The 25074-nt window shown below is 33.7% G+C and overlaps 1 protein-coding gene across 3 annotated transcripts in view; it reads left to right on the forward strand.

Moving 5' to 3' along the window:
• The window catches only part of srgap3 (SLIT-ROBO Rho GTPase activating protein 3), a 207656-nt gene that overhangs the window by 149421 nt on the left and 33161 nt on the right, over positions 1-25074 (forward strand). Inside the window, exons 10-16 of one of the 3 annotated variants that reach the window (XR_012408115.1) lie at positions 2227-2311; positions 9857-9884; positions 15116-15722; positions 17242-17302; positions 17902-17979; positions 20417-20551; positions 24529-24634. Coding sequence is in view for 2 of the 3 variants with exons in the window: in XM_005166115.6 (XP_005166172.1) it covers positions 2227-2311; positions 9857-9884; positions 15116-15218; positions 17242-17302; positions 17902-17979; positions 20417-20551; positions 24529-24634 (596 nt within the window). In the remaining variant the exon portion in view is untranslated. The remainder of the gene's footprint in view (positions 1-2226; positions 2312-9856; positions 9885-15115; positions 15723-17241; positions 17303-17901; positions 17980-20416; positions 20552-24528; positions 24635-25074) is intronic. The other 2 variants (XM_005166115.6, XM_684980.11) reach the window with 2 other exon arrangements.

Below are 25074 nucleotides of genomic sequence, written 5' to 3' on the forward strand. Positions count from 1 at the left end.
GCATGCACCCTAATTATTTTTAGCTCATTTATATGTGATAAAATAGTGAGTGCAGCTTGAAATTAATTTATGTTTTAATTATATAAAGTGATATTGACTTTATAACTTGAAATGTCATGGAATTTGTTAATTTTGGATGAATAAATAAAAAGTATTGCTGTAAATGTAATCAAATAATGCAGTTTGCTTTACCACACACTCAATGAGGTTTGTGGGATGTAAGACTCTGCCATCTTTACTATCTGAAGACATAAATGCATATTTTATTTCAGAGCTGATTGGACAATATCATATCACGCACACATAAAACTTGTTGAGCTTCTTAAGCTTCTTAACACAAGCTTTGAGCTTCTTTACACAACCCTTTAAAATAAAAATTGAGATTGTTTTTGTATTAATTTATGGGGTTTATTTAATCTCTAAAGGGATAGTTCACCCAAAAATGAATTTCTTTTCTATTATTTAAATGTTTTAAAGGGCACCTATGATGAAAATCATATTTTCATAATTCATCAATTTTTTCAAATGTCCTGACAAAAATGTATGATTCAAGTCCCTTCCATTTTGAGGCCCACCCATGCGGTGTAGGAGTGCAGTTTTCCCGTTCATCGAGTTAATTGACAGCTGCGTATTAACATGTCTCCGTAGTAAAGCATACAGTCAAATCAGCAAGACAGGATGTGCAAAGCAATTGGGGTTAAAAAATCTGTTCAGCTCTCTGTGATCGTAAGTCATCATCAAATGTGATCAAGAATCAATTTTACATTTTTAAAACAGTGCATGTTTGTAATGAGTTACAGCGATTTTTGCGTCTGTATCCCCACAGCTGTGTGTCAACACAATTATTAAAGAAGACACTTCAATCCCGGTTTGTAGACTTTAAATCATTATTTACATTAGGTTAATGTACACAGGTTTGTACATTAACATAACAGATATCCATACAGCAGTGGACATTAGCATGTATCCTGTCACATTTGCAGTGCAAAAACAGTGCCAAGTTAAACGCGCGCTGTCTGTCTGTCTGTGTGTGTGTGTGCGTGCGTGAACTTTGTAATGACATGTTAAAGGTTTAAATTTACTCCAAAACAAATACATCAAATAATCATTGGGAAGTCTTTACTGTAGTTTTTCTCACAAATGTTTTGTTGAGATCTTCTACCTTCATGTCTGTCACTGTGCTGTTTATCCCAATTGGAGATTGAGGGCACACTCTTACAGGCACGTGGGAATGGTGGGTGGGAAGAACCAGCATTAAAGGCACAGGCCACAGCTACAAAGTGTTAAGAGCAAAAATGACAATATTCGGAAAACTGTGGTAAATAATCTGGTGGGTGTTTTGAGCTGAAACTTTACAGACACATTCTGAAGACACAAAAGACTTATCTTAAGTCTTGAAAAAAAAGGGGTAAAATAGGTGCTCTTAAAGTGTTTATAAATCTTTTTGAGTTTTTGCTCCTTCTGTTGAACACAAAAGAAGATATTAAAGTAACCTGAACACCTGTAACCATTGGCTTTCATAGTAGGAAAAACAAATACTATGGAAATTAATTGCTGCGGATTTCCAGCTTTCCTTAAAATATCTTTTGTGTTCAACAGTAGAAAGATACTCATAAAGGTTTGAAACCTTTAACTATCACTTTTATTTAGTTAAACCCTCATTAAACTGCTATAATTGTTATATTAAACCAAACAAGTTTTATGTTTTTAATTATTTGGGCATGCTTTTCACTACTTAAGTGTAACTTCTAAATTTGAAAGGAACAGTTTCATTTGGAATTTTATAGGCCACTGTTTGACTGACTGCCCCTATTATTGCTTGGTTTGGACATAAAATACAAAAACCTGATATTTATGAGACTTTTTTAAAGATAAAGCTGAAAACCTGGACCTCAAGATCGCCAGACTATCAGTAAATCTTTTAATACATGGAATGGTCTCTGCAAACACTGATATGAAAGTCTAGCTAGCTTGTCCTATCTATCTGTTTATCTACCTATCTATCCCAACTCAGTCATCACACACGAATCGGCAAAACATTGGTGACAAGGCCCATGCCTCGCCAATGAGACGGAAATTAAATCCTCCTATCTGAACAGATTGAATTTGCGGCGTGGAAAGTATGGCCAAATCTGTTCTTTGTTGCCCGCAGCACACATCACTCCTCTGTTTTAGTCACATCCAATTAAAATCATTAGCTCACTGACGCCTTCATCTGTGTCGCAGAAATTCAAGGAGTACCTGAACGGCAGTAACCTCATCATTAAGCTGCAGGCCAAGCATGACCTGCTAAAACAGACTCTGGGGGAAGGTGAGTTGTCTGTTTATTAAATGCTTTTCTCTCTGGAAATGCTAAGCCTGTGGCATCTAATTGCAAGTTTGGTCGCTGTTGGGTATGAAATTGAAAGTTCGCAATGGGCGCAAAATGTATGAATGTTTCTGGAATAATTGGACTAGATGGACTGAGGTGAGGTTGAAAAGTTTGGGACCTCAAGTAAAAATTGTGCTGTTTTAAATCTAATTTAAACTCCAGAATGTAATATTTCTGCAGAGTAAAAGTAAAAAACAACAGTATTCAAATTCTCTGTCTGAAATCAATCTGTCATTTTATTGATTTTACTTTAATCTCAAGCATTCACATGCATGTTAATGTAACTTTATGAGCCTTCAATATATGATCATGTCATCATAATTTAGTCTATGGCAGAAAAAAAAGTTACAAAACTTCTTGTCTGATCTATTCTTGGCTATATAGAGCTTTCAACTGCATGGTTAAGCATTATAGAGGGTCATTTTTAATGTCACGTTCATATTATTGTTCAGGCTCGTAGCCAGGGGGGATCGAAAGACGCACTCCCCGCTCATAAACGGTCCTGAATTTGTCCCATACATGAGCTCATTTGTCTTATTTTGACTGTTGTGCCATCATAAATTGAGAAGACATTAATTACAGTATAGTTCAACACCCAGTTGTGCAAAACAAACAGCAACAACAACAACAACAAAAAACATAGAATCTGATGTAAGTGAAGTCATCTTTCACTTCAAGTAACTTTTATTTTGAATCTTGGACCTTACTCTTGAAAGAAAAAAAAAAACTATGAAAAGGTTTAAAGCACCAAAAGCGGCCCATGTTAAAGTTAATTTTGATATTAATTAATACTGATTAGACTACTTTTTGTTATCCATAAACTTTCAAAATTTACTTTTTCTAACAAAAAAAAAAAAGATTAGAAAAATCAAGAAGCTCTACATTATTAATATTAATGTGATTTATTTTTATTATTCAGATGGCCAAATTCTGACTGAGGAAAGTGGAATGTGCTGACCAAATTGTTTTTTGTCCTATAAATGAAAATAGACGTTGTTTTTTTTTTTTTTTTTTTTTTTAAACTAACTTGTATATGATGTAATGAATTGGCATTTTATATTTATATTCACATTTCTTTATTTTAAATATTTAGCAAATTGTTTTGGAACTTCAAAAAGTGTAGTTTTGATGACCATCTGACAAGCTAATCCAGCCAAAAATAGTGCTTAAAATATCACTAAAATGCAGGATTTAAATAGAAATAATAATTAAAGATATTATTAAATAGAAAATAAGGTGAATAACTGCAAAAAGGTCCACGTTTTAAGAAAAAGAAACACCCTTTTTTACCAGACTGGCTTCCAGCCTGTTGTAGACAGTAATTTTGATGTATCCCTCAGTGTGTTCAGGCAATTGTGTATTACATATTAACAATATGTGACCCTGGAGCTCAAAAGTTGCACAGGTGTATTTTTGGCAATAGCCAATAATACATAGTTTGGGCAAAATTATTAATTTAAAATCAAATCAAACTTAAATAATTTTATTGTCACATCATCAGCAGCACGTGTGCTATGATGAGTGAAAAGCTTAGGTTCTGGCTCCATACGGTGCAAAATACATTCATTCATTTTGCTTTGGCTTAGTTCCTTTATTCATCAAGTGTCACCACAGCGGAATGAACCGCCAACTTATCTAGCATACATTATACACAGCGATTGCCCTTGCAGCTGCAACCTAGTACTGGGAATTATCCATATACACTCGTTCACACAGACACACTACGGCCAACTTAGTTTATTCAATTTACCTGTACCGCATGTATTTGGACTGAGGGGGAAACCGGATGTACACACAGAAAACCCACTCCAACATGGGGAGAACATGCAAACTCGAACCAACGACCTTCTTGCTGTGAGGCGACAGTGCTAACCACTGAGCCACCGTGTCGCATCCGCGAATTACAGACAGTGCAAAATACAATGACATACTCCAAAACAAAACAATATGCTATTAACAGTGTTGACAAGAAATAGGTAACAGAAAATAAATATGTAAAAAAAAAAAAAAACACACTTTACTCACATATGTAGACACAAATGGACAAGTACACGGTCAAAATGGTGTGCACATGTACACAGAGTTTGACTGTTGATGGTTGATTATTGTAGGGATTATTGTTTTTTTAAGTTAAGGACTTCTTTGATAAAGAATTTATCCTGTATTCCAAAAATCGTTAGAATCTCAAGGTAATTTTCCATGAAGATATGTTGTAAATGTCCTACCATAAATATATCGAAACTTCATTTTTAATTGGTAATTTGCATTGCTAAGAACTAAATGTGTTCAACTTTAGAGGTGAATTTATTAATATTTAGATTCTTTTCAACTCTCAGATTCTAGATTTTCAAATAGTTGTATTTTAACCAAATATTTTCCAATCCCAAACCAATCATACATCAGTGGAAAGCTTATTTATTTATTTTATTTCTGTAGTCTATCTTGAGGCAAAGAATATAAATATTTAAACAAAGCCCACAGAAAATCTTTTAACCTAAATCTTATCTAATAAAGACTGTTTTTATTCCTTTGCTTTTTTAGGGAATGAAGAATTTAAACTAGTGCTTTAAAAAAACAAAGCAAAAAAAACATATACAGCTGTGTGTGTGTGTCATTTGACATCCTTTCTAATTTTACAAATCTACAGCTATATGACACAGATGCGATCCAAAGACATTTAGCTGAAAATTACCTTCAGTATTCCTTTAAGTGCGTACCCTTTTGTTGTCACATGATTATAGACACCCTTCTTTCATGGCCGAGTCTCCCACAAGGCCTCTTGTCAGTTCAGTTACGGCCAGTTTACGCCCAATCAATCAGCCAGTGGCACCAAGGGGGGAAAAATTCGGCAGCTGCCGGTGCGACAGCTCATAATCTAATGACGGCACACTGCGGGACGCCCCAGCTGAGTCCAGCCATCCACATATATGAGCGCTGACCAGTCTTGCCCCTGTCCCCTCACCAGACTGAGTGCTCAATTACACTTCACCTCCTCGGATGAGTAAAACCAGACACTCGAGATGAGCCAAAGTGTGTGTGGTGGAGCATTTGCTGCATATACAGGGCTAAAGCTGATTTTTAAAGTCAAATTAAATGCTTTTTGAGACCCGGAGAAATACAAATCAGTTCATATATCTGTTAACACACTGGGGAATAAATGGACATTACTGTTTACAATACTACAGTATGTAGTGCTAAAAATTGCCCTGCAAATTGCTTAACAATGCCTTTTAAAGCACTTTACCTGAGAATAGAATAGATTAAACAAAAAATATATTTCTCTTTCAGATTGTGGAATATTTTTATGACACTAGACTTCATTGTGATAACCATACCTCATAAAGTTATATTGAAGTCTATTGCACAGTTTCACAAACATTGCTTGGTTAAAGCCACAACTAGGCCTTAGTTACTGTAAATTAGGGTATTTTAGCTGCTTTTATTAAAATGCCTTAAAAACACACAATAACACCAAATAATGACACTGATGTATTTTAAGATATCTCACTGGAAGTTATTTTCAGTTGAGATGGCTCAAAAATGCAGTTTAATTTAGGACTAGCCTTAAAGGTATAGTTCACGCATAAATGTAGAATACCTGATCATTTATATTCCGTCATGAGGTTTTAAATCTTTATAAGTTTCTTTCTTCTGTTGAACACAAAAGATATTTTGAAAAATGCTGATTGCTGGGACTCATCGACTTCCATATAGAAAAAATATATGGATGCCAGCTACCAGAATCAATTTTTTTTTAAATTGTGTTCTATAGAACTAAACTGTAGTAGGTTTTAAAGTTTTTGAAACCAGGGAGTATATATTTAAGATCATGGTAAATAATCTGACGAAATTCAACACACTCACATGCATACTAACTCATATTAAACAACAACACATTCATATTATTCATTTTCTATTGACTGGTCTGTTCGCAGAAAATATGTGTTTAACTTTTTTTTAATTGTCAATTTTCACCACCTTTAATTGATTTTTGGAGCTTTTTATCTGCATTATACAAAATGTATTTTATATACGAATGCAGAAACTTATCAATAACAATACAATATAACTCACTGACTTAAAGGAGTGTATTTTTAAGGCTTGGTTTTGTTTGTGGGGTGCAAAGCAATGTGTGCTCATGCTTCATTTGTAAAAAATCATGTTATTTTTTCACATACTTTACTTTGATTATATACATCTACTCAGCTAACATGAAAAGAACTATCATATTTCCTAGTTCCTCTGAAAGCCCCGCCCCCTCTAGAGGTTCTGATTGGTCAGCTAACACAATGTGCTGTGATTTGCGGATCGGCTACACATCATCAAGAAGCGCCACACCTCTACTAGCACACGATTTGCTGTTGTGTAAATAGTGTCAGTCAGCTTAGCTGTTTCAGTTTGAGCCTGAATCAGCATTTCTCATTGTTTACATCTGTATTTACATTCTTGCTACAACATACCAGTAACACTAGAAACTGTGCATGTAATAGATCAATTTTAACAAATAAAAACAATTACAGATTGTGGCTCACAATCCACAGCTTCTTCTGGTTGGAGCTGCTCCTTCTATGAGGAGTTTTAAGTGGAATCTAGCACTGAACTGGGAGAGATTCTTGAAGTTCTTCTTTGTCAAATGCCAGAGCTAAAAATATTGTATAATTCTGTGGAAGATAATTCAAATTAAATGGTAACTTAATGGGCACTTTTCTTTTTGTGTTCAGTCCTTTGGAAGCCTAAATATAGAAACAGAACAAGCTCTGTAGAAATAGCAGCCGTTGGACGGCTTTTTAGCGGATGTATTTTTTTTTTTTTTTTTTTTGTAGTCTCTAAACTTCGTTCACTGTAGGCTTTGCTGAGCTAACTCTGTAAAAGCCAATGTCTCCCTTTGCATTGAACTTTGAGTGTATTACATTCAGTAATTTTGTGTATTTTCACTTAGCTACATTACAAATAAACTAAGGTTTCAAATATAATATCGTTTTGGGCCACTCCTTTAATGCATTTAAGTTAATCATTTGTTCAAGCAATTCGTTCAAATGAAAAAATAAAGAACAATGCGAGAGACTCATTCTGAATGGATCACTGAATAATTAATAACCAACTAATTTGTTCAGAACAAATGAGCATATCTTGGTATTTTTAGATGTGTTGTTTTAGTTTTTGATAAATTAACATTGACTATATTATTGTCAATACAATGTAACTGACAGTGTTTACCAGTTTATCTAAATATAATAAAATATCTAATCAGCAAATGTGCTGATATTTTAATTACAATAGCAATCTTGCTCCTATGATACTTTAATATATCCACATCACATGATAAAAATATAATTCTTCACAAAAAGCATTGTGATATATGCTGCTATGTTGTAAATGCTGCAAACTGTCATAAAAAAATCATAAAAAATAATACGAAAATTGGAAATTAGTTTGAATTCGGTCAAATATTCAGTTATAAGCATTTTGTTTGGTTTAAATATATAGTATTTAAGAACTCGCATGTAAAAAGAAGACTATTTATGACCTTACATTTGAAGACTAATTAAGGATCCTCATGAGCACTGATATGCATGAGTTTGTCGCATATGGTTGCTGCAGGAACCGCCCATGTTTTTAAATTATTCACCTAATTGATTCTCCATCCATTAAGCCAATTAGCTTGGCACATCTAATTCTCTTCATTAATGTTATCAAGGGTTGCCATGCCACCTGGTATAAATGTTCACGCTTATCATTTAAATGAGTGATGTGGAAGAATAAACTGTTTGCGAATGTCCTGCATGTAAAACTAGCATCCAGAAAAGTCTTTGGAAAGCATCCTGAATCTTTTTTTTAACCCTCAGCTGGCAGGACAAAAGCCTTTCAGTTTTTGGAATGGTTTTAGAGGGCATAGCAAAGGCACATGGGAGCCACTTCATTGGCTATGCAGATTCAGTGGAATGAAATGATTTGAGGGCCACTTCACATCTCTAAAGTACCCATGTAGAAACATTAGTGGTTCCACCTTATTACGTGGTGAATGGGAAGAACTTGGTTGGTATTATTGGAAGGTGCTGTTGAAATGTAATTTTAGTTTTACTTCTTATTATTATTTCAAATAATTGTTGTAGTATTACTATTAGTATAAATAATTGTTGTAATATTATTAATAGTAGTAGCACTCATATTACTATTATTATTATTATTATTATTATTATTATTATTATTATTAGTAGTAGTAGTAGTAGTAGTAGTAGTAGTAGAAGTAGTAGTAGAGGTTTATTAAAAAAAATACTTTACTGGCATTAATGATACCTGTTTTATTTTATTTAAAAAAAAGATTTAAGTGGTAGTCATAAAGAAATATTCCTGCAATAATTATTTTATTGACCTTTCTGTGAGTTTTTGTTTTATTTTATTTTATTGTTTTGTATTCTTTAATTAATTAATATTTGAAATTAAAAAAACAGAAACTGTCAGTTTGTTAGTTTTTTTTATCTCACAGTGTTTTGATTATTATTATTATTATTATTAATATTATTATTATTATTATTATACTTAAACAATACTTTACTGATAATAATGATACCTGTTCAATTTATTTTATTTTATTAAATTAGATTAAAATCAATTTATTTGTTTTTTTAAATTGTATAATAATAATTATTATTATTATTATTATTACTAATCTTATACTTTAACAATACTTTACTGATATTATTGATACCTGTTTTAAAGTCTAAATGTTAAAATTCAAATAAAATTAATTTGATTTATTTATATATATTTTTAAATATTTTATTTTATTAGATTATTATAATATTTAAACAATACTTAATTATACGTAATTATACCTGTTTATTTTATTATATATATTTTTATTTAATTTAATTTTATCTTTTAAAAGATTTAGGGGTAGTCATCAATAAATATACCTGCAATAATTATTTTATTGGCCTTCTCAAGAGTTTTATTCATGTTTCATTTAATTATTTTTGTACTTTTAAAAACAAATTAATGTTTTGAGATTAAAAACATAAACTTCAGTTTGTTCGTCAGTTTTGTTCATTTTTTTTTTGTTTGATTTTTTTTGTGTGTTATAGTTCGTGGCTGCCTGTATTTTTCATTGTTTGTTTTGTGGCAATACCAGGGAACTCTTTTGAGCACACTCATTGGGACAAAGAAGCTTAGTGAGCCATCAGAAACATCGCTCAGTGTCACCAATGTAAAATGAATTGCTTGGTGCACTCCCTATCTACACACACATACAGACTTATTTACTCCATTTAGTTCCGTTCTGACACCCTGCAGGGCCCTTGCAAGGTTTCTGTGGTGACCAGTGCTGGTCTTTGTGTGCAGCTCAGTGTGTCTGTCCACTCATTCATTCATCTGCTCTTCAATAGCACTGGCCAGCAACTCTCACCACAGCCCCCAGTGCATGAGATCATACTAATAATCATGTCTGACTCCTCCCCCTCTTTCTCTCTTTCTTCTCACTTTTAGGAGAAAGAGCTGAATGTGGAACTACAAGGTAAGAGAGATCTGCTGTTCATCACATTCCAACAAACAAAATAAAGTTTTCCAATTAGCCTCGGTGGAATCTGTGCAATAACCATATCATTACAAAAAGTAAACAAACAAAAAAATGATCCTTTATAGTGGAAAAATATTATACAGATTAGTCAAATGTTCTTAAAGATACACTTTAAAATTAAGGGAGGGGGGGGTTTCACTACAATGGCAAAGAGGAACCACTCTTGGTTTCTCCAAAGAACCTTTCAGTCAACCATTTATACACTTTATTGAATAAATGATGCAAAAAAATAATTTCTTTTCTTTTCTTTCAGCTGTGAAAGATAAAAGAAATATCCTCCAAATGATCTTTAACTCAAGAGTTCTTAAAATAACAGTATTATTTTGAACATTGTTGCCATCTAAAGGACTGGTTTGACCATAAAGTACCCCCTTGTTAAATATGTAAAGCTTATATAGATAATTAAGTTATTCATTTATTATTTTTATGGAACTTAATCTTCGTTTAAAGCATGCAAAATGAAAAACTTTGAGTGAAGAACATTTTAAGATTTTTTTTTTATGTAAAGTGTTTCAAAAACCTTATTTTCTAATCTTTTTTTTTTTCTTTTTGAAAAAAAAAATCGTATTGTTTGTATTGTATTGCTTATTAATATCTTTATTAAATCATGTTACTGCTAAAATTCGTGTTAATGCTAAAAGTTGAAACTTTTAAAAGAACCTTTTTCTGTTGTTAAAATTGTTTGGTTGTGGAACTAGCTTTTGTAATCTTAATTAATAGGTCATATGTCTACAAAACCCTCTTTTAAATTAATTCTTGATGTAAGATCCCTTAGATTTGTGTGCCATAAAAGGACCTTTTGGAATCTTTGTTTTTAAGATCATATTGGTGTGAAACCCTCTTCTGAAATCCTTTTTTTTTTTTTAATTGTATCGCTGCGAAAAACCCCTTATGGTTCTTTTTATGAGATCGATGTTAACGGTTATTACATTGCTTTTACCACAATAACTAAATATTTTATCCAGTACACAGGTCTCCTAGGAGTTGTGAATTTGTATAGCGATAGAGACATAAGAAATATGATTATGATTAACCACAAATATTTCTCTGTTCTTTTAGACTAAAAAGAAATATTACTAGTGTTCACTAATTTCCTTTGCAAATAAAACTGACATAGCACATACAGATAAATACAGATAAAAACCTCTAAAGCACATGCAGTAGCAGCATAGCAGGCCTGGGTAAGAGCAAGAGAGGACAAGTAAAAGTTTTTTTGATATTGCGCAGCGGTCAGAAAGGGACTTGTCCTCAAGCTGTCACTGGCAGGGGCTCAACTCACGCTGGGTTATCCAGAACGTCCTCTGACAGGCGGAGAATGCTGAGAATAGAGCCTTCCTGGTAAACAGATGCAGACCTGTTCTGACCTCTCAGTATGACAAACCAGCGCTGCCATTGATAATCATATGCCCTTTATTTAAGATATAACATGAAACATACACTACTCAATTACAAAAACTCAGCCAGCTTATATTTTGGAGCTGTGACATGTAAAATTGTGCTTTTATAGCTACACTGTAAAAAAAGGTTTCACACAATTCCTTCATGTTTTACCAACACGAATAGATTAAATTAACTTAATTTAAGTGGATTAAACATAAAACCATTTGTCAAACAAGTTGTCCCCCCCAAAAAAACACTTAAGAATTGTGTTGTTTCAACTCATAATTCAAAAGTAGTAAATAAACTACTTAAAAAAAGTAGTTTGAACAAGCAAAAGTCATTTATGTTTGTGTATTTTTTGAAGTATTTGTTTGCACAGGTCTAAATAATAAACTGACTATGAACTGACTAAAAAAATAACTATTTATTTCAAATGAGCTGAAACAACACAATTCCTAAGTTTTTTTTTTTGGACAACTTAATTGTTTTATAATCAATCCACATACATTCGTAAAAACTAATAAGTTAACTTTTATGTTGCTCCAACACAAATGTATGTTTTTTTTTTTTTTTTTTTTTTTTTTTACAGTGAATGTTTATAAATCTTATTTCATTGAAGACCTCCAACTTGAAAACTTCTACGTTAATGATTGACCACATAAGCAAATATAAACAACAGCTTGAGCTTCGCCCTCAGGTTTACAACCTAAAGTACTGAGCTGTTTCATGTTTGTCTTTGATGGCGTTCACCAGCCTGTCACAACAGCAATTATGTTTCCATAGCTAGATGTTTCAACGAGTTCCTGATTCGGTGCTCCTATGAGGAACTGAAATCCCCCTGCCGTTGTTGGTTGTTAAATTGAGGTCAAATACGTTAGGATGTAATTACGATCTTTTAAAGAACAACAATTAATGCCTGTTGCTTATTTAAACCCATCATTATTGGTCTCCTTAGAAGTTAAAAGGCATAGTCCACCATATAATGAGGATTTGCTGTTAATTTAGTCAAAGGCCATCCTTGTGTGGGTCATATTTGTTCTTCCTTGGAGCATGAAATAAGATTTAAAGGTAAAAAAGACACCACTTTTAGGGACCCCCCCCCCCCCCCCCCCCCCAAAAAAAATCGTCTCCTTGGAATTTTAAGGTTGTATCTGCGTTCTGAATGATTTTGAGATATTGAGCTTCAAAGTTTTTGCTTTCCATAGCAACAGTATGTGTGTAACATTTGTTTTTTAAATAAAACTTCTTAAAATGTAAATAACTTATTTTAAAAAGTCCCATAATGTAAAGAAGTTGTCATTTAATAAGAATATGTAATTTACTTTATTTTGACAAAAATGTCAGATTAAACCTTATATATATATATATATATATATATATATATATTTTTTTTTAAATAATGTTAATCTGCTGCTGTATGTATTTCATTAAGAGACTTTGTGTACAGTGTTCAGCAAAAATGTATGTATCCTCTACAGATCTCTCTTTTAAATTATTTTCTATTGGGTCTTATACAATAACATATTTGTGTATATACTTTGGATAAGTCAGTACAAATCCGGAACTAATCTAATAAAATAACTTATAGAGACAGTTCACCCCAAAAATAATAATTCTTTTTTCAAGATATCTTTTTTTTTTTTATTTTGTATTCAACTGAAGAATTAAACGTATAAAGGTTTGTAATCAGTTAGTGGTTTGGAAATAAATAGTGAGTAAATCTTAATTTTTGGACGAACTTGAAATTACAGTGCAAAAATTAGTACATTGATGATAAGTTAGGTAAAAATGTTAAAGACAATTTTAATAAAGAGGAAAAATCAAGGACTCCTAGAACATATTGCATTTAATTGAAATAGTGTAGTTTGTACTATTATTATTATTATTATTATTATTATTATTGGCAATGCCTCATTTGAATTTAAAAATCTTTCTATGTCTTTTTATTACTTAAGACGTTACATGAACACACTCTTATTTTCATAATATAACTGTTAACAGAACTGATAATATTAAGATATGAATTTGACTAATTATATTCATATAATATTAATATAACTTTTTAATAAAACCATTTTATTTAAATTCATCAACATATACAATGGGGAAAATAAGTTTCGAACACGTCATGTTTTTTTTTCCTGGATTAATATTTCTAAAGGAGCTGTTGACATGGAATTGAACAGATATTGTTAAAAATAAAAACATAAAAATAAAACAAAAAAAAAACATTTTAAAAAGGAGTTGTGTGTAATAACAATGAAATGACACCAGGGGAAGTACTGAACTACTGAAACGTATTTAAGGGTGCTTTCACACCTACACTTTTGTTTCGGAACGTATCTCGTTTGCCCAGTTAGCGCGGTTCGATTGGCATATGTGAACAGGGCAATCGCGCTCTGTTCCGCGCCAAAGTAATCGCTCTGAGATCGCTTGAATGAGGTGGTCTCGGCTCGATTGAAACGAACCCTGGAGCGGTTCGATTGCAGTCTCAGTGTTTTATGGATTTGTAATAGGCATACGGCTATATGAAGAGAGAATTATGAGTGGGGCGGGAAGTTTCGCGAGTCTCCGGATGCCCGCAAACGAGTGATGATCTCCCGGTAATCTCGCGTCTCTCTCCCAGTCCTCAAATAGGCATCGTCGCGCACCCTTCTCACCCCTCCCCACCGCGTCTCTCCTCAGACACGTCACGCGAGCGCACCCTGTCAATCACCACCAAACCACCACCTCTCCTGACAGCTGAGCGGGACACTGCAAAATAAACCCTGACACTCTGACCAATGTAAGGAGAGTTTACTCGCACGTGATTTGTTTTAGCTCTTTTGGTCCGATTAGAAACTTTGCAGTGTGAAAGCGAACCGCTCCAAGAGCAAAGAGCAACAATGTAACAATTTTAATCTCTGTTTCGGAACAACTGAATCGATTCACAGGTGTGAAAGCACCCTAATACTTATTATAAAAGGCTTTTTTTTTGGTGATGGCTGCTTAAAGGCGCTTTTCATATGGAGAATGAAGTCACATGCGTTGCTAAGGTGTGAGTTTTTCACAGACCACAACAGACTGTAAAAACCTTGATGTTCTGTGGGTCTTGTCTATCAAATCCGATTTTTATTTTGTTTTTTTAAGTCAGGTGATTGGCTGGGCCATTCTACAGCTTGATTTTCTTTCTCTGAAAGCATTTGAGAGTTTCCTTGGCTGTGTTTTGGATAATTGTCTTGCTGAAATGTCTTGCTTCATCATCCTGCTAATGTCGATGTTGGACTGAAGCAGCTAATATTCATTTACACTGAGGAAGAGCAGAGGGTTGCTGAATAACTACTGAGAGATTTCAGCTGCTGTCTGGACTTTTACTGCCTTTCTACACTTCCCTTTCTTCATGTGTTCAATACTTTTTCCCTGTGTTTTATTACGCATAACTAAACTAGTTAGATTTGCTTTCTTTGCATGTATGAATTTATTTGGTTGTTACCAATATCTGGAGGAAATTCCAAGTCAACAGAACTTTTATAAATATGTTTTTTTTTTTTAAATGGTGGCATGTTCAAATACTTGTTTTACCTACATTGTCTAAAGTCACTGAGAGGTGGATATAATAATAATTTTCAAAGGGAGTGTACTCATTTATGCTTTGCACTGTACAATATATTGAGTCAAACATTTTCTATTTAATAATATGATGTGTAGAGGGGATGAAAAGGGGCTATATAAATATTTGTTAAAATATAAAGTGGGTGTTTCATGAGTTGTATGTGTGTGTTTGTTCCATAACCATCTCCATTCCTCAGACCCCCAACCCTCCCCCCGAAACCACAGAAATTGCGGAAACCGAGGCCTCGTTCCGTCTATAACCATAAGCTGTTTAACGGCAATATGGAGAGTTTCATTAAGGTACCCGCTGCCCTCTGCTGGCCTGGAGGGTTGCTCAACTCCCTGTCTGTCTATCTCCAACTGACTCCTGCACTCACAGCCCCTCTATTTGCTTCTGTTAATTTCCTGTCTTTCACCAAGTGCCGATGATGCAGATGATAAGGGTGGTAGCTGATGCCCTCCTGCCTAAATAGACGTTCAGCAGGGCCCATTAGCTTTTAAGGAACTGCCTTGATGCTTAATTTACGCAATTAAGTGGTCGATTACCACTTATTTTAAGGCATAAATAGGCAAGAAAATGAACTGCAGGGCATCGCAATCATCACACACCTCCCCTTTACTGCATCTCAAGCCTCCATAATGCTTTTTTCACCCAGTCAACAGCACGACACTGCCGTCTCAGTGGCGGTTCTGTCGTCTCTTCCTGTCTAACTGTGATTTTCTGACCTCTTTCACGCCTCTGCACTGCTCTTCTCTGCTGCTTTGTGTCCTAGGGGAAGACGGAACGCTCGTACCCGCAACCAGGTACTGTAGAATAGAGCCGGGAATGGGCTTTCTTTAATTTTTAGATAAGAGTGTAATATATTTTCCTAGACAAATGGCATGTCACAAGTTCAAAGAGAAATTCTAACGAGCTTTCTGTAGCGACCTTGAGCCTCGGCTGAACTTTTATGATCTTTTTTTTTTTGCTATTGTTCTGCCCTTGAGGACAGACATGCTTAATGCTTTGCTTTATTCTCTACTAAAACAGCCAAAAAGTCTTTCCTTATTCACTTGGAAGATATATGTCCTGTTTTTGAAACTCGCTATTAAATCAGAGGTGCACTTAGCAGTTTTTCCATTTAAGAAATGTTTTGCACTTAGTAATATTAATTACAGAAATACAAAAGTTGTTTATGAAACTGTAGATTATGATATTAGAATGCGTATGCATGCATGAGATGAAGATTCTAATTACTGTGTATCAATGATCAGTGTTTGGGAAAGATCAAGTCTCAACTTAATTTCTGGAGGGCCGCAGCTCTGCATAATTTCTCCAACCACCTCCAACTCACATCAGGAATCAAGTTTGAGACCTATACTTTAGAAAGTAATGCTTTACAATATTGAGTTAGCCCAAAAACTAGTTAAGATACTTAGTTACCTTTTATAGTAAGTAATGCATTACATTACTTTTGAGTTATTTTTGTGTTACTTTTTCTGACCTGGCTGAGGCATGATTTCTTTTAGAACTATTAGAGTTTTTTTTTTTCTTCTCTTTTTTTTTTTTTTTAAATAGAGGAGCTCTGCGATTAAGTCGTATCACAAATGTTTTCACACTGCATTACTTTCTGGGCTAAAAAAAAATATATATATATATATTTATATTTTATAAAAATTTATATTCATTTGTAAGTTTATTTAATTTTGTGTTTTATTTGTATTATTTATTTAATAAATATTTTGACCCAAACTTTGTGTTTATTTACTCTATATTAATGTACTAGTATTAATTTTAAGAAAATTAAATATTCGAGATGCCCCTGGACACCTATTTTCCGCATATAAATCCTTAAAAACATGGACTAAAGGTATGAAACGTATATCAAGGCTTATAGTATGATTTTAATAGGATGACAGGATCATCATAAAACGGTTAAATTTTTTAAATTCACTGTTTATTACTTTTAAGCGTAAAACAAATTTTAATATGGGAAAAATTAACAAGTGCACTTTTAAACAGTTAATTTACCCAAAAATAAACATTCTGTTACCATATACACCTCCTCACATCGTTCCAAACCTCTGCGATATTTATTTCATATGCAGAACACGAAAGAAGATATTTTAAAAAATGTTTTGTCCATGTTGTGACTTCATTATCTCAACAAAAAATCTTTTTCTATATTCTTTCGGGAAACAAAGCAAGTCATAAAGGTTTGGGATGACATGAGAATATGCAGATGCTTACAGAATTGTCATTTTTTTTGGTAAACAACCCCTTAAATCCTCAGTTACAGCTTTAAAAAAGCATGACCATTTTGTAACGACTGCTGTGTTTCAGGATTCAGGTCAAGCCATTCCTCTGGTGGTAGAGAGCTGCATTCGATACATCAATCTATATGGTAAGCGGTTCAAGGAAAGGTCACTAATTGATTGCAGATAAACACGCTGACTCAGGAAGCTACTGGAAGCCATTAGAGAACCCTCCAAAAAAACAACACGTCCCCCTTATCATTCAGAGAGAGCCCGACACACAGATGCTCATTTAAATGAGGGCTCATCTGGTGTAAGTTTTAGCGATCCCGCGATGCTTTCGAAATAGTTCCATATAAAGTCCATCTGTCAGGGTGAAGTTAGGGAACGACATCGGTTTGGCTGCTGAATATGATGCGGATTGATGATTTATCGTTGTGCTAGAAACGATGCATTTTTATGAATATGAAGGCAGAAAATAATAACTCAGAATTCTCCATGCTGCCTCAAAAGATTGCTAACAGGCACCTAATCTACTCTTTCTGTGAGATTATTGCTCAAAGATCACAGGCGTTCCCTCGGGACATAATGAAATCTCAGAAAAATGATTGGAAGCTCTTTAATGAAACTCGTATGTGCCAAAAATAAAGAGGGGAGGTGTTGCATTTCTTGTTTCCAGGTCGGATTAATGCAATATCATGCCTTGACAAGTTCGTGACTCATGTCTCTCTTTATTTTTCTCTCCCAGGCCTGCAACAGCAAGGCATATTCAGAGTTCCTGGATCTCAGGTGGAAGTCAATGATATTAAAAATTCATTCGAAAGAGGTTAGTCCCCCCTGTGATGAACTGTAATTATTATTGTTTTGTTGTTTGTCCCTGAGTGTGAATATATCTGTTTCGCATATGAAAACACAGGCTGTGTGTAGCAGCAGAAAATTCAGTTTGATATAGGGCTGCACAATATTGGGAAAAATTGCGACATTTTATTTTGCTGTGATTAATATTGCGATATGTATACAATTTTCTGCAGATGACTTGAATAGCTCTATTTGAAACTAAATCATTAACTTTGACTGGAATAATCTTGTTGAGGAGTGAATCAAAGAAACTGCAAGAATAAATAAATAATATAGAGCAAAGAGAAGTGAAATAAGTAGTCTGATATTCAGGTACATTAATACGATACGATATTATCATGATATTTTGCCTCTGATACTTATAGATCATTAAATCAGCGATAGATCACAAGAAAACCATCCACAATATATCACAATATTTGTAAATGAAGAGGGAAAAATGCATCAAGTAGTTATAAGATGTATTTCTTTTAATAGCAGCTCATATATTTCTTAGAATTGATATAATATTGCAAGATTGATATATGTTCGATCCGCCATTACTAGAAGAGCCACCTCATGCATATCGCTATTTTTTTCTGCCTCTATTATTGAATAATCAAATGTTATGTAAAAACAAACACTACATTCTTTATTGCTGATCAACAATAATAATTCCAACACTGCACTGCAAATTCTGCGATTTGATTATTGCGAATTCACACATTGATGAAACAATATATTGTGCAGCCCTAGTTTGATAGCAGGTTTGGATTGTTTCTAAGCTTCACTGTTAAGCAAACTGATTGCACATTTAACTCTTGTTTGCGGACAATGAAATGCACAAATTATATTTGAACCAGAGAGCTGGTGATTTTTGAGGGGATTTTCTTATTATTAAAGTCAATGCACTGCCTGGCATCAGTTTTACTAGATAGAAATTGCTGGAAATCTCTGCTTTTTATTATATATATATTTTTTAAATTTTTAATATTTAAACAAATTGTGAGACGATTACAGTAGAGAACAAAAGATGGAAAATTGCAGTATGCCTAAACTGAACTGTAACAGCGAAAAAGAAAATAAATTATGAACCAAATTACGAGAAATGTGTAATAACTGTCAAACATCTCCCACCAAAAAACACATTTTATTAGAGGGTGAAAATTTTAAAACGTCTAGACATGATTGTTGTACTCTGATCACTTTGATGGATTCTATTTTAAAAAATATTTCCAGGAAGAATTAAAATGATTTATCAAATATTGAACTAAAAAATCTAATCTAATTTTTTTAATTGTACATTTTATTTATTTATTTTCTATCAACTTTTATTGAAATTTTAAGTTATTATTGAAGTTATTATTATGTAATATGTTCTTAGCTTAGCTTAGTTGATCTTGCCATGAAATAGCGATAAGTTGCTATTGTGGCAGTAAATATTTAAAAAAAAACATATATTATGATCAGTTATCTTTGAAAAACATTAATTCATCCGATTGTATAAAGTATAACCACATATTTAATCTACAAGAGAGATGCAAGAGAAACAAATGATTCCTTAGGGATTTAAGTCATAAGCTATTATAGAGTGATCTTGTTGATGAATAGCTACAGTTTAAAGCACAACCTTGTTGCTGTGTCGCATGTAATTGAATCATCAGCGGCCTAATAATAAGTGGATGAAGGCATTCAGGGTGAAATCATCTTGATGTTAAACTCATTCATATTATATATTGAGTCAAAATAAATTTACAAAAGGGATTTTACATGCATGGAAAGCATATTACACACAAAAAACTGTTTAACAATGAAAAATGTTTACTGCTTAATAATAAAAATGTTCCACACTCATTCACAACAGATATACTGATGCAGAAATAAAGAATCATTCAAACTAGTACATTTTAAAATATGTAAAACAAGTGACCATATGAATCAATTAAGAAGCAGTTTTAAATATTATTGAAAATTATAATGCTGAGTTCACCCCAAATGCTAAATGAAGTATTTACCTGAGTAGATTACATACAAGGTCAAAGCAAATGCTCGAATATTTGTGAATTTCCACTGGATAACACGATTGATGCAGAATGTGCGATGCATCTGCTGCTAACATAGAGAATTTGCTGCATTCTTGTCTTCTAAGCAAGATCAAATAATTAAATTTGAGCAGAATTTTAGCTTGAATTGAAAAAAGTATTCCATGAGTAAACGTGAGCAAGTGGTGAATCTTGCAAGTTGTAAATTTGCCTGACAAAGTGTATAAACTATTTGTTTAGTGACTGATATTTTAGTGGGTGTCTTGTCTTATTTTTGATTTCTCAAGCAAACAAACATGCAAATAAACAAAGCAAACAGAATACATTTTCAGAATACATTTTTAATCACTAAATATTACAATTTTGCCACTGTTGTTTTTTTAGGTGAGGACCCACTGGTGGATGATCAGAGCGATCATGACATTAACTCAGTGGCAGGTGTGCTCAAGCTGTATTTCCGAGGGCTGGAAAACCCTCTGTTCCCCAAGGAACGCTTCCTGGATATGATCTCCACTGTCAGTGAGTGCTGCATTCAACTAGAGAGCAAGTTTATTAAATGAAATTTGATATTGCTTCATAGATTACTATAGTTTCTTATTTTTTGATTTTTTTTTTTTTTTTTTGTAAGAAAGCTGTGGTCATAGGTCATTGGTGTCAGTAAGATTGTATTATTATTATTATTATTATTATTATTATTATTATTATTATTATTATTATCATCAGTATTATTATGATTATCAATGCTCAATATGAATGAGTTTACCCCATTTTTAACATTTTTATCCATTTCCTAGTGAGTGTAGGTAATATATTTTGCTGGAATTGAACAAAACTGATTTAACTGATATATTTATTAAAATAATATGTTAGCCACTGAACATATTTAGAAATAGAAAGTTAATACATTTAAATTCAGGTAAAATATAGCAAAAAAAATTATAATCTACAAAGTTTTAACAATTTTTAAATAAATATTCTTGTTACTTTTGATTATCAAATGTTATTTTGTTAGATTTGCTCCTTTAAAATAAAAAAAATAGAAAATTATATATATATATATATATATATATATATATATATATATATATATATATATATATATATATATATATATATATATATATATATATATTACCCAGCAGCAATACATTAAAAAGTGACAGTAGTGACATTTTAAAATTACACACACTTTGTTTATTATTATTGCTGTTTGTTATATCAGGGTATCCATGGGGTTTTAAAAAGTATTAAAAATTGATAAATAAATCTTGAGAAATTTAAGGCCCCTTAAAAAGTATTAAAAAGTCTTAAATTTAGATTTTTACATTTTTTTTATATAATGTTTGATTATGCAACATATTGTTGTATGATAATGTTTACCTAAATAAATCTGCTGTGCAGTTTATGAAATCAATAAAATACTTAACTTTCTGTTTGTTAAATTCTAAATTATTGTTGACAGTTTCCACAAAGAGTAATTAAACTATTTTCAAAATTGATAATGTTGAGAAATTTGTAATCAGAAGATCATTTCTATTATGGATTCTAGAAATTTATATTAAAAACTTTCAGTTGAGCATATCAGAAGGATTTTTGCAAGATCAAAACTATAATAGTGCTGAAAATTTAGCTTTGCCATCACAATAATTAAAAAAATGCATATGTTAAGAAATAAAATCATACATTTTTTATATATTATAATAATATACACTCACTGGCCATTTTAATAGGTACATCGTGCCAGTACCGGGTTGGACCGGGTTTAATCCTTCGTGGCATAGATTGAACAAGGTACTAGAAATATTTCTCAGAGATTTTGGTCCACCACATCCCAAAGGTGCTCTATTGGATTGAGTTCTGGTGACTGTGGTGGCCATTTGAGTACAGTGAACTCATTGTCATGTTCAAGAAGTCTGAGATTATTTGCACTTTATAATATGGCGCGTTAATCCTGCTGGAAGTAGCCATCAGAAGATGTGTACTAGGGCTGCTCGATTTTGGGAAAATCCATAATCACGATTATTTTGGTCATAATTGTAATCATGATTATTTAAAATGATTACTGTTGAAGTCAAAATTATTAGCGCTCCTGAGAATTTTTTTTTAAAATAAATATTTCCTAAATGAAGTTTAACAGAGCAAGGAATTTTAACAGCACTGTCATCATTGCAAAGATAAAAGAAATTAGTTTTTAGAAATTATTTATTAAAACTATTATGTTTAGAAATGTGTTGAAAAGAATCTTCTTTCCATTAAACAGAAATTGGGGGAAAAGGGTTGCTAATATTCAGAGCTAATACTTCTGACCTCAACTGTTTATATACAGTTATTTTTACAAAGAGAAATAAATAAAATATAATAAAAATATGAAACAAACTGTGCTTTTGTAACGAGGGATTTTCTCCTTTTGTTATTTGATTAATGATAAAAACAGGCAGCAGGAATTGCGCGCTGTCACTTTAATGGTTTCGCTTTCACGTTTCTTTTGATCCTCAACTTGTTTGTTCATTACACAAATGAGGGTTAATATGAATAATCACTAAACACTGCATTTTGACACTTAATTGACTATTAAAGTGCTCACATTAAGATGACTTTAGATCAGGGGTCTCAAACTCAATTTACCTGGGGGCCGCAGGAGGCAAAGTCTGGGTGAGGCTGGGCCGCATAAGGGATTTCACAAAAAAAAAATCCTCAAATGTCATTATTAACATTTTTAATTATTTCTTCTGAACATGAAGTGTCCTGAACATTAATAGAACATTGAGTGAAGATTATGAACAGTTCTTCTGAACATGGCATCTTTTGCCTACTCCTTGCTGCCAGAGACTTGACAGCGCTTCTTCTCACAAATCTGAACCACATTTGGCTTTAGAGCGGAAGCAGTTGAGACCCTCAGTATGGCTTGAAGATGATCATCATTAAGTCTAGACCTGTCTAGACTCACTCAAAACTTCCATTCCCTCACCTAAAAAAAAGGCATATGTATGTATAAATAAAACACCCCCACCCCACTCCAGTCACATCAGTCTGTGCCAGTCTGTATCTACCTATAATATATATAAGATGCAGGCTGTAGCTAGGTAGGTGGCAGGCTGCAGATAGGTAGCTAAGTGGCAGGCAGGGGCGGGAACAGCTTACCTTGGTTCTGGCCGGCGCGAGTTCCCTCCTAACACTTCCCGCCCGTCACAGCATCTAACAAAGGGGCGGGGTGCGTGGTGACGTCACCGGTATCCCCGCCCCTTTGTTTACACGGCGGGCGGGGAATGCCAGTGACCGCTGTGTACGGATAGAATCAGCGGAGTGGGGAGCGCTCTCTCTCCCCGCTCCGCTGATTCTGTCAGTGTACAGCGGTCGGCGCGGGCCACAAAATATTGCACTGAGGGCTGCAAATGGCCCGCGGGCCGCGAGTTTGAGACCCCTGCTTTAGATGCTCTGCTCGTCACAGTGTGCGAATGAGACCGCATTCTGACCGCATGCTTCTGACTGTGTCTGCGTGCTGCACGCACACAAACACACACAAACACACAGGAGCCTGCGGTTTAGTTATAATCGTGGAATAATCGTTCATCTCGATTAATGGTTTTTCATAATCGTTAGAAGCCAAAATTGAAATCGGATTTTCGATTAATTGCACAGCCCTAATGTGTACACTGTGGTCAGAAAGGGATGGACATGGTCAGCAACAATACTTAGGTAAGCTGTGGCATCAACAAGGCATTTGCGCCCACAGAACTGCCACCAATATATTCTCTCTTTCGGACCATTCTCTGTAAACCCTAGAGATGGTTGTGCATGAAAATTCCAGTAGATTAGCAGTTTCTGAAATACTCAGACCAGACCGTCTGACACCAACAACCATGCCATGTTCAAAGTCACTTAAATCACCTTTCTTCTCCATTCTGATGCTCAGTTTGAACTGCAGCAGATCATCTTAACCATGTCTACATACCTAAATACATTGAGTTTCTGCCTAGTGATTGGCTGATAAGTTATTTGCGTTAACATGCAGTTGGATAGTTGTACCTAATAAAGTGGCCAGTATGTGTGTATAAAACAGAGAATGGTTTTTCAGATTGTATTAATATTTCACAATATTATTTTTTACAATATGTTTTTATCAAATAAATTCAGTTCAGTACAAGTTTATCTGTAAAGTGCTTATTTATTAAAATTAGTCCTGCTTTGGCAAGCATTTCTTTAAAAAATCCTACAGACCCTTTAAACCAGTGGTCACCAAACTTGTGTCTGGAGGGCCGGTGTCCTGCTGATTTTAACTCCAACCCTAATCAAACACACCTGAACAAGCTAATCAAGGTCTTACTATACTTGAAACATGCGGGCAGGTGTGTTGAGGCAAGTTGGAGCTAAACCCTGCAGGAACACCGGCCCTCCAGGACCAAGTTTGGTGACCCCTGCTTTAAACTGTTGTATAAATTCTGATTGTGAAGCTTTAGGATTTTTTTCAAATATTGTTTTTTGGTTTCTTGTTTCAGAGCTTGAATCATCTGCAGAAAGAGCCCACCACATCCAGCAGATCATCGTTACCCTTCCTCGCACCGTCATCATCGTCCTGCGATACCTGTTCGCTTTTCTCAATCAGTAAGTTGTTTATTTCAGCAACTATTTTTGTGGCATATATTATAAACCACACTCACACACATGCACACAAAAATGGGAGGCTTATCTCTAATTTCACCGCTTTGCCTTCACAGCGCCTCTGTCTTAAGACTGTAAATCTCTTGTAAATCACCATTTATATGAATAGCAGCAGTCACAAGCAAGAGACATTCATTATATTTACAAAGAGCCATTCAGCAGCCTTCCACTGTTCCTGTCTAATTTATGTGCACGTCTGTCAAGGCAGTGCTTTAGAGGATATTTACGCCAGAAGAAAGCCATCAGTCTGTACTGTACTCTACCTGTCGTCTTCTCCTGGCTTTTTTTATTGATGTCTCCTTTTCACAACCTCCTCCAAACCCAACCGAGAAGCTGATTTCACTTCAAGATTTTTTCCCTCTGACTTTTTTTCACCTTTCACT

This window comes from Danio rerio, chromosome 6, assembly GCF_049306965.1.
Source record: "Danio rerio strain Tuebingen ecotype United States chromosome 6, GRCz12tu, whole genome shotgun sequence".
Lineage (NCBI taxonomy): Eukaryota > Metazoa > Chordata > Actinopteri > Cypriniformes > Danionidae > Danio > Danio rerio.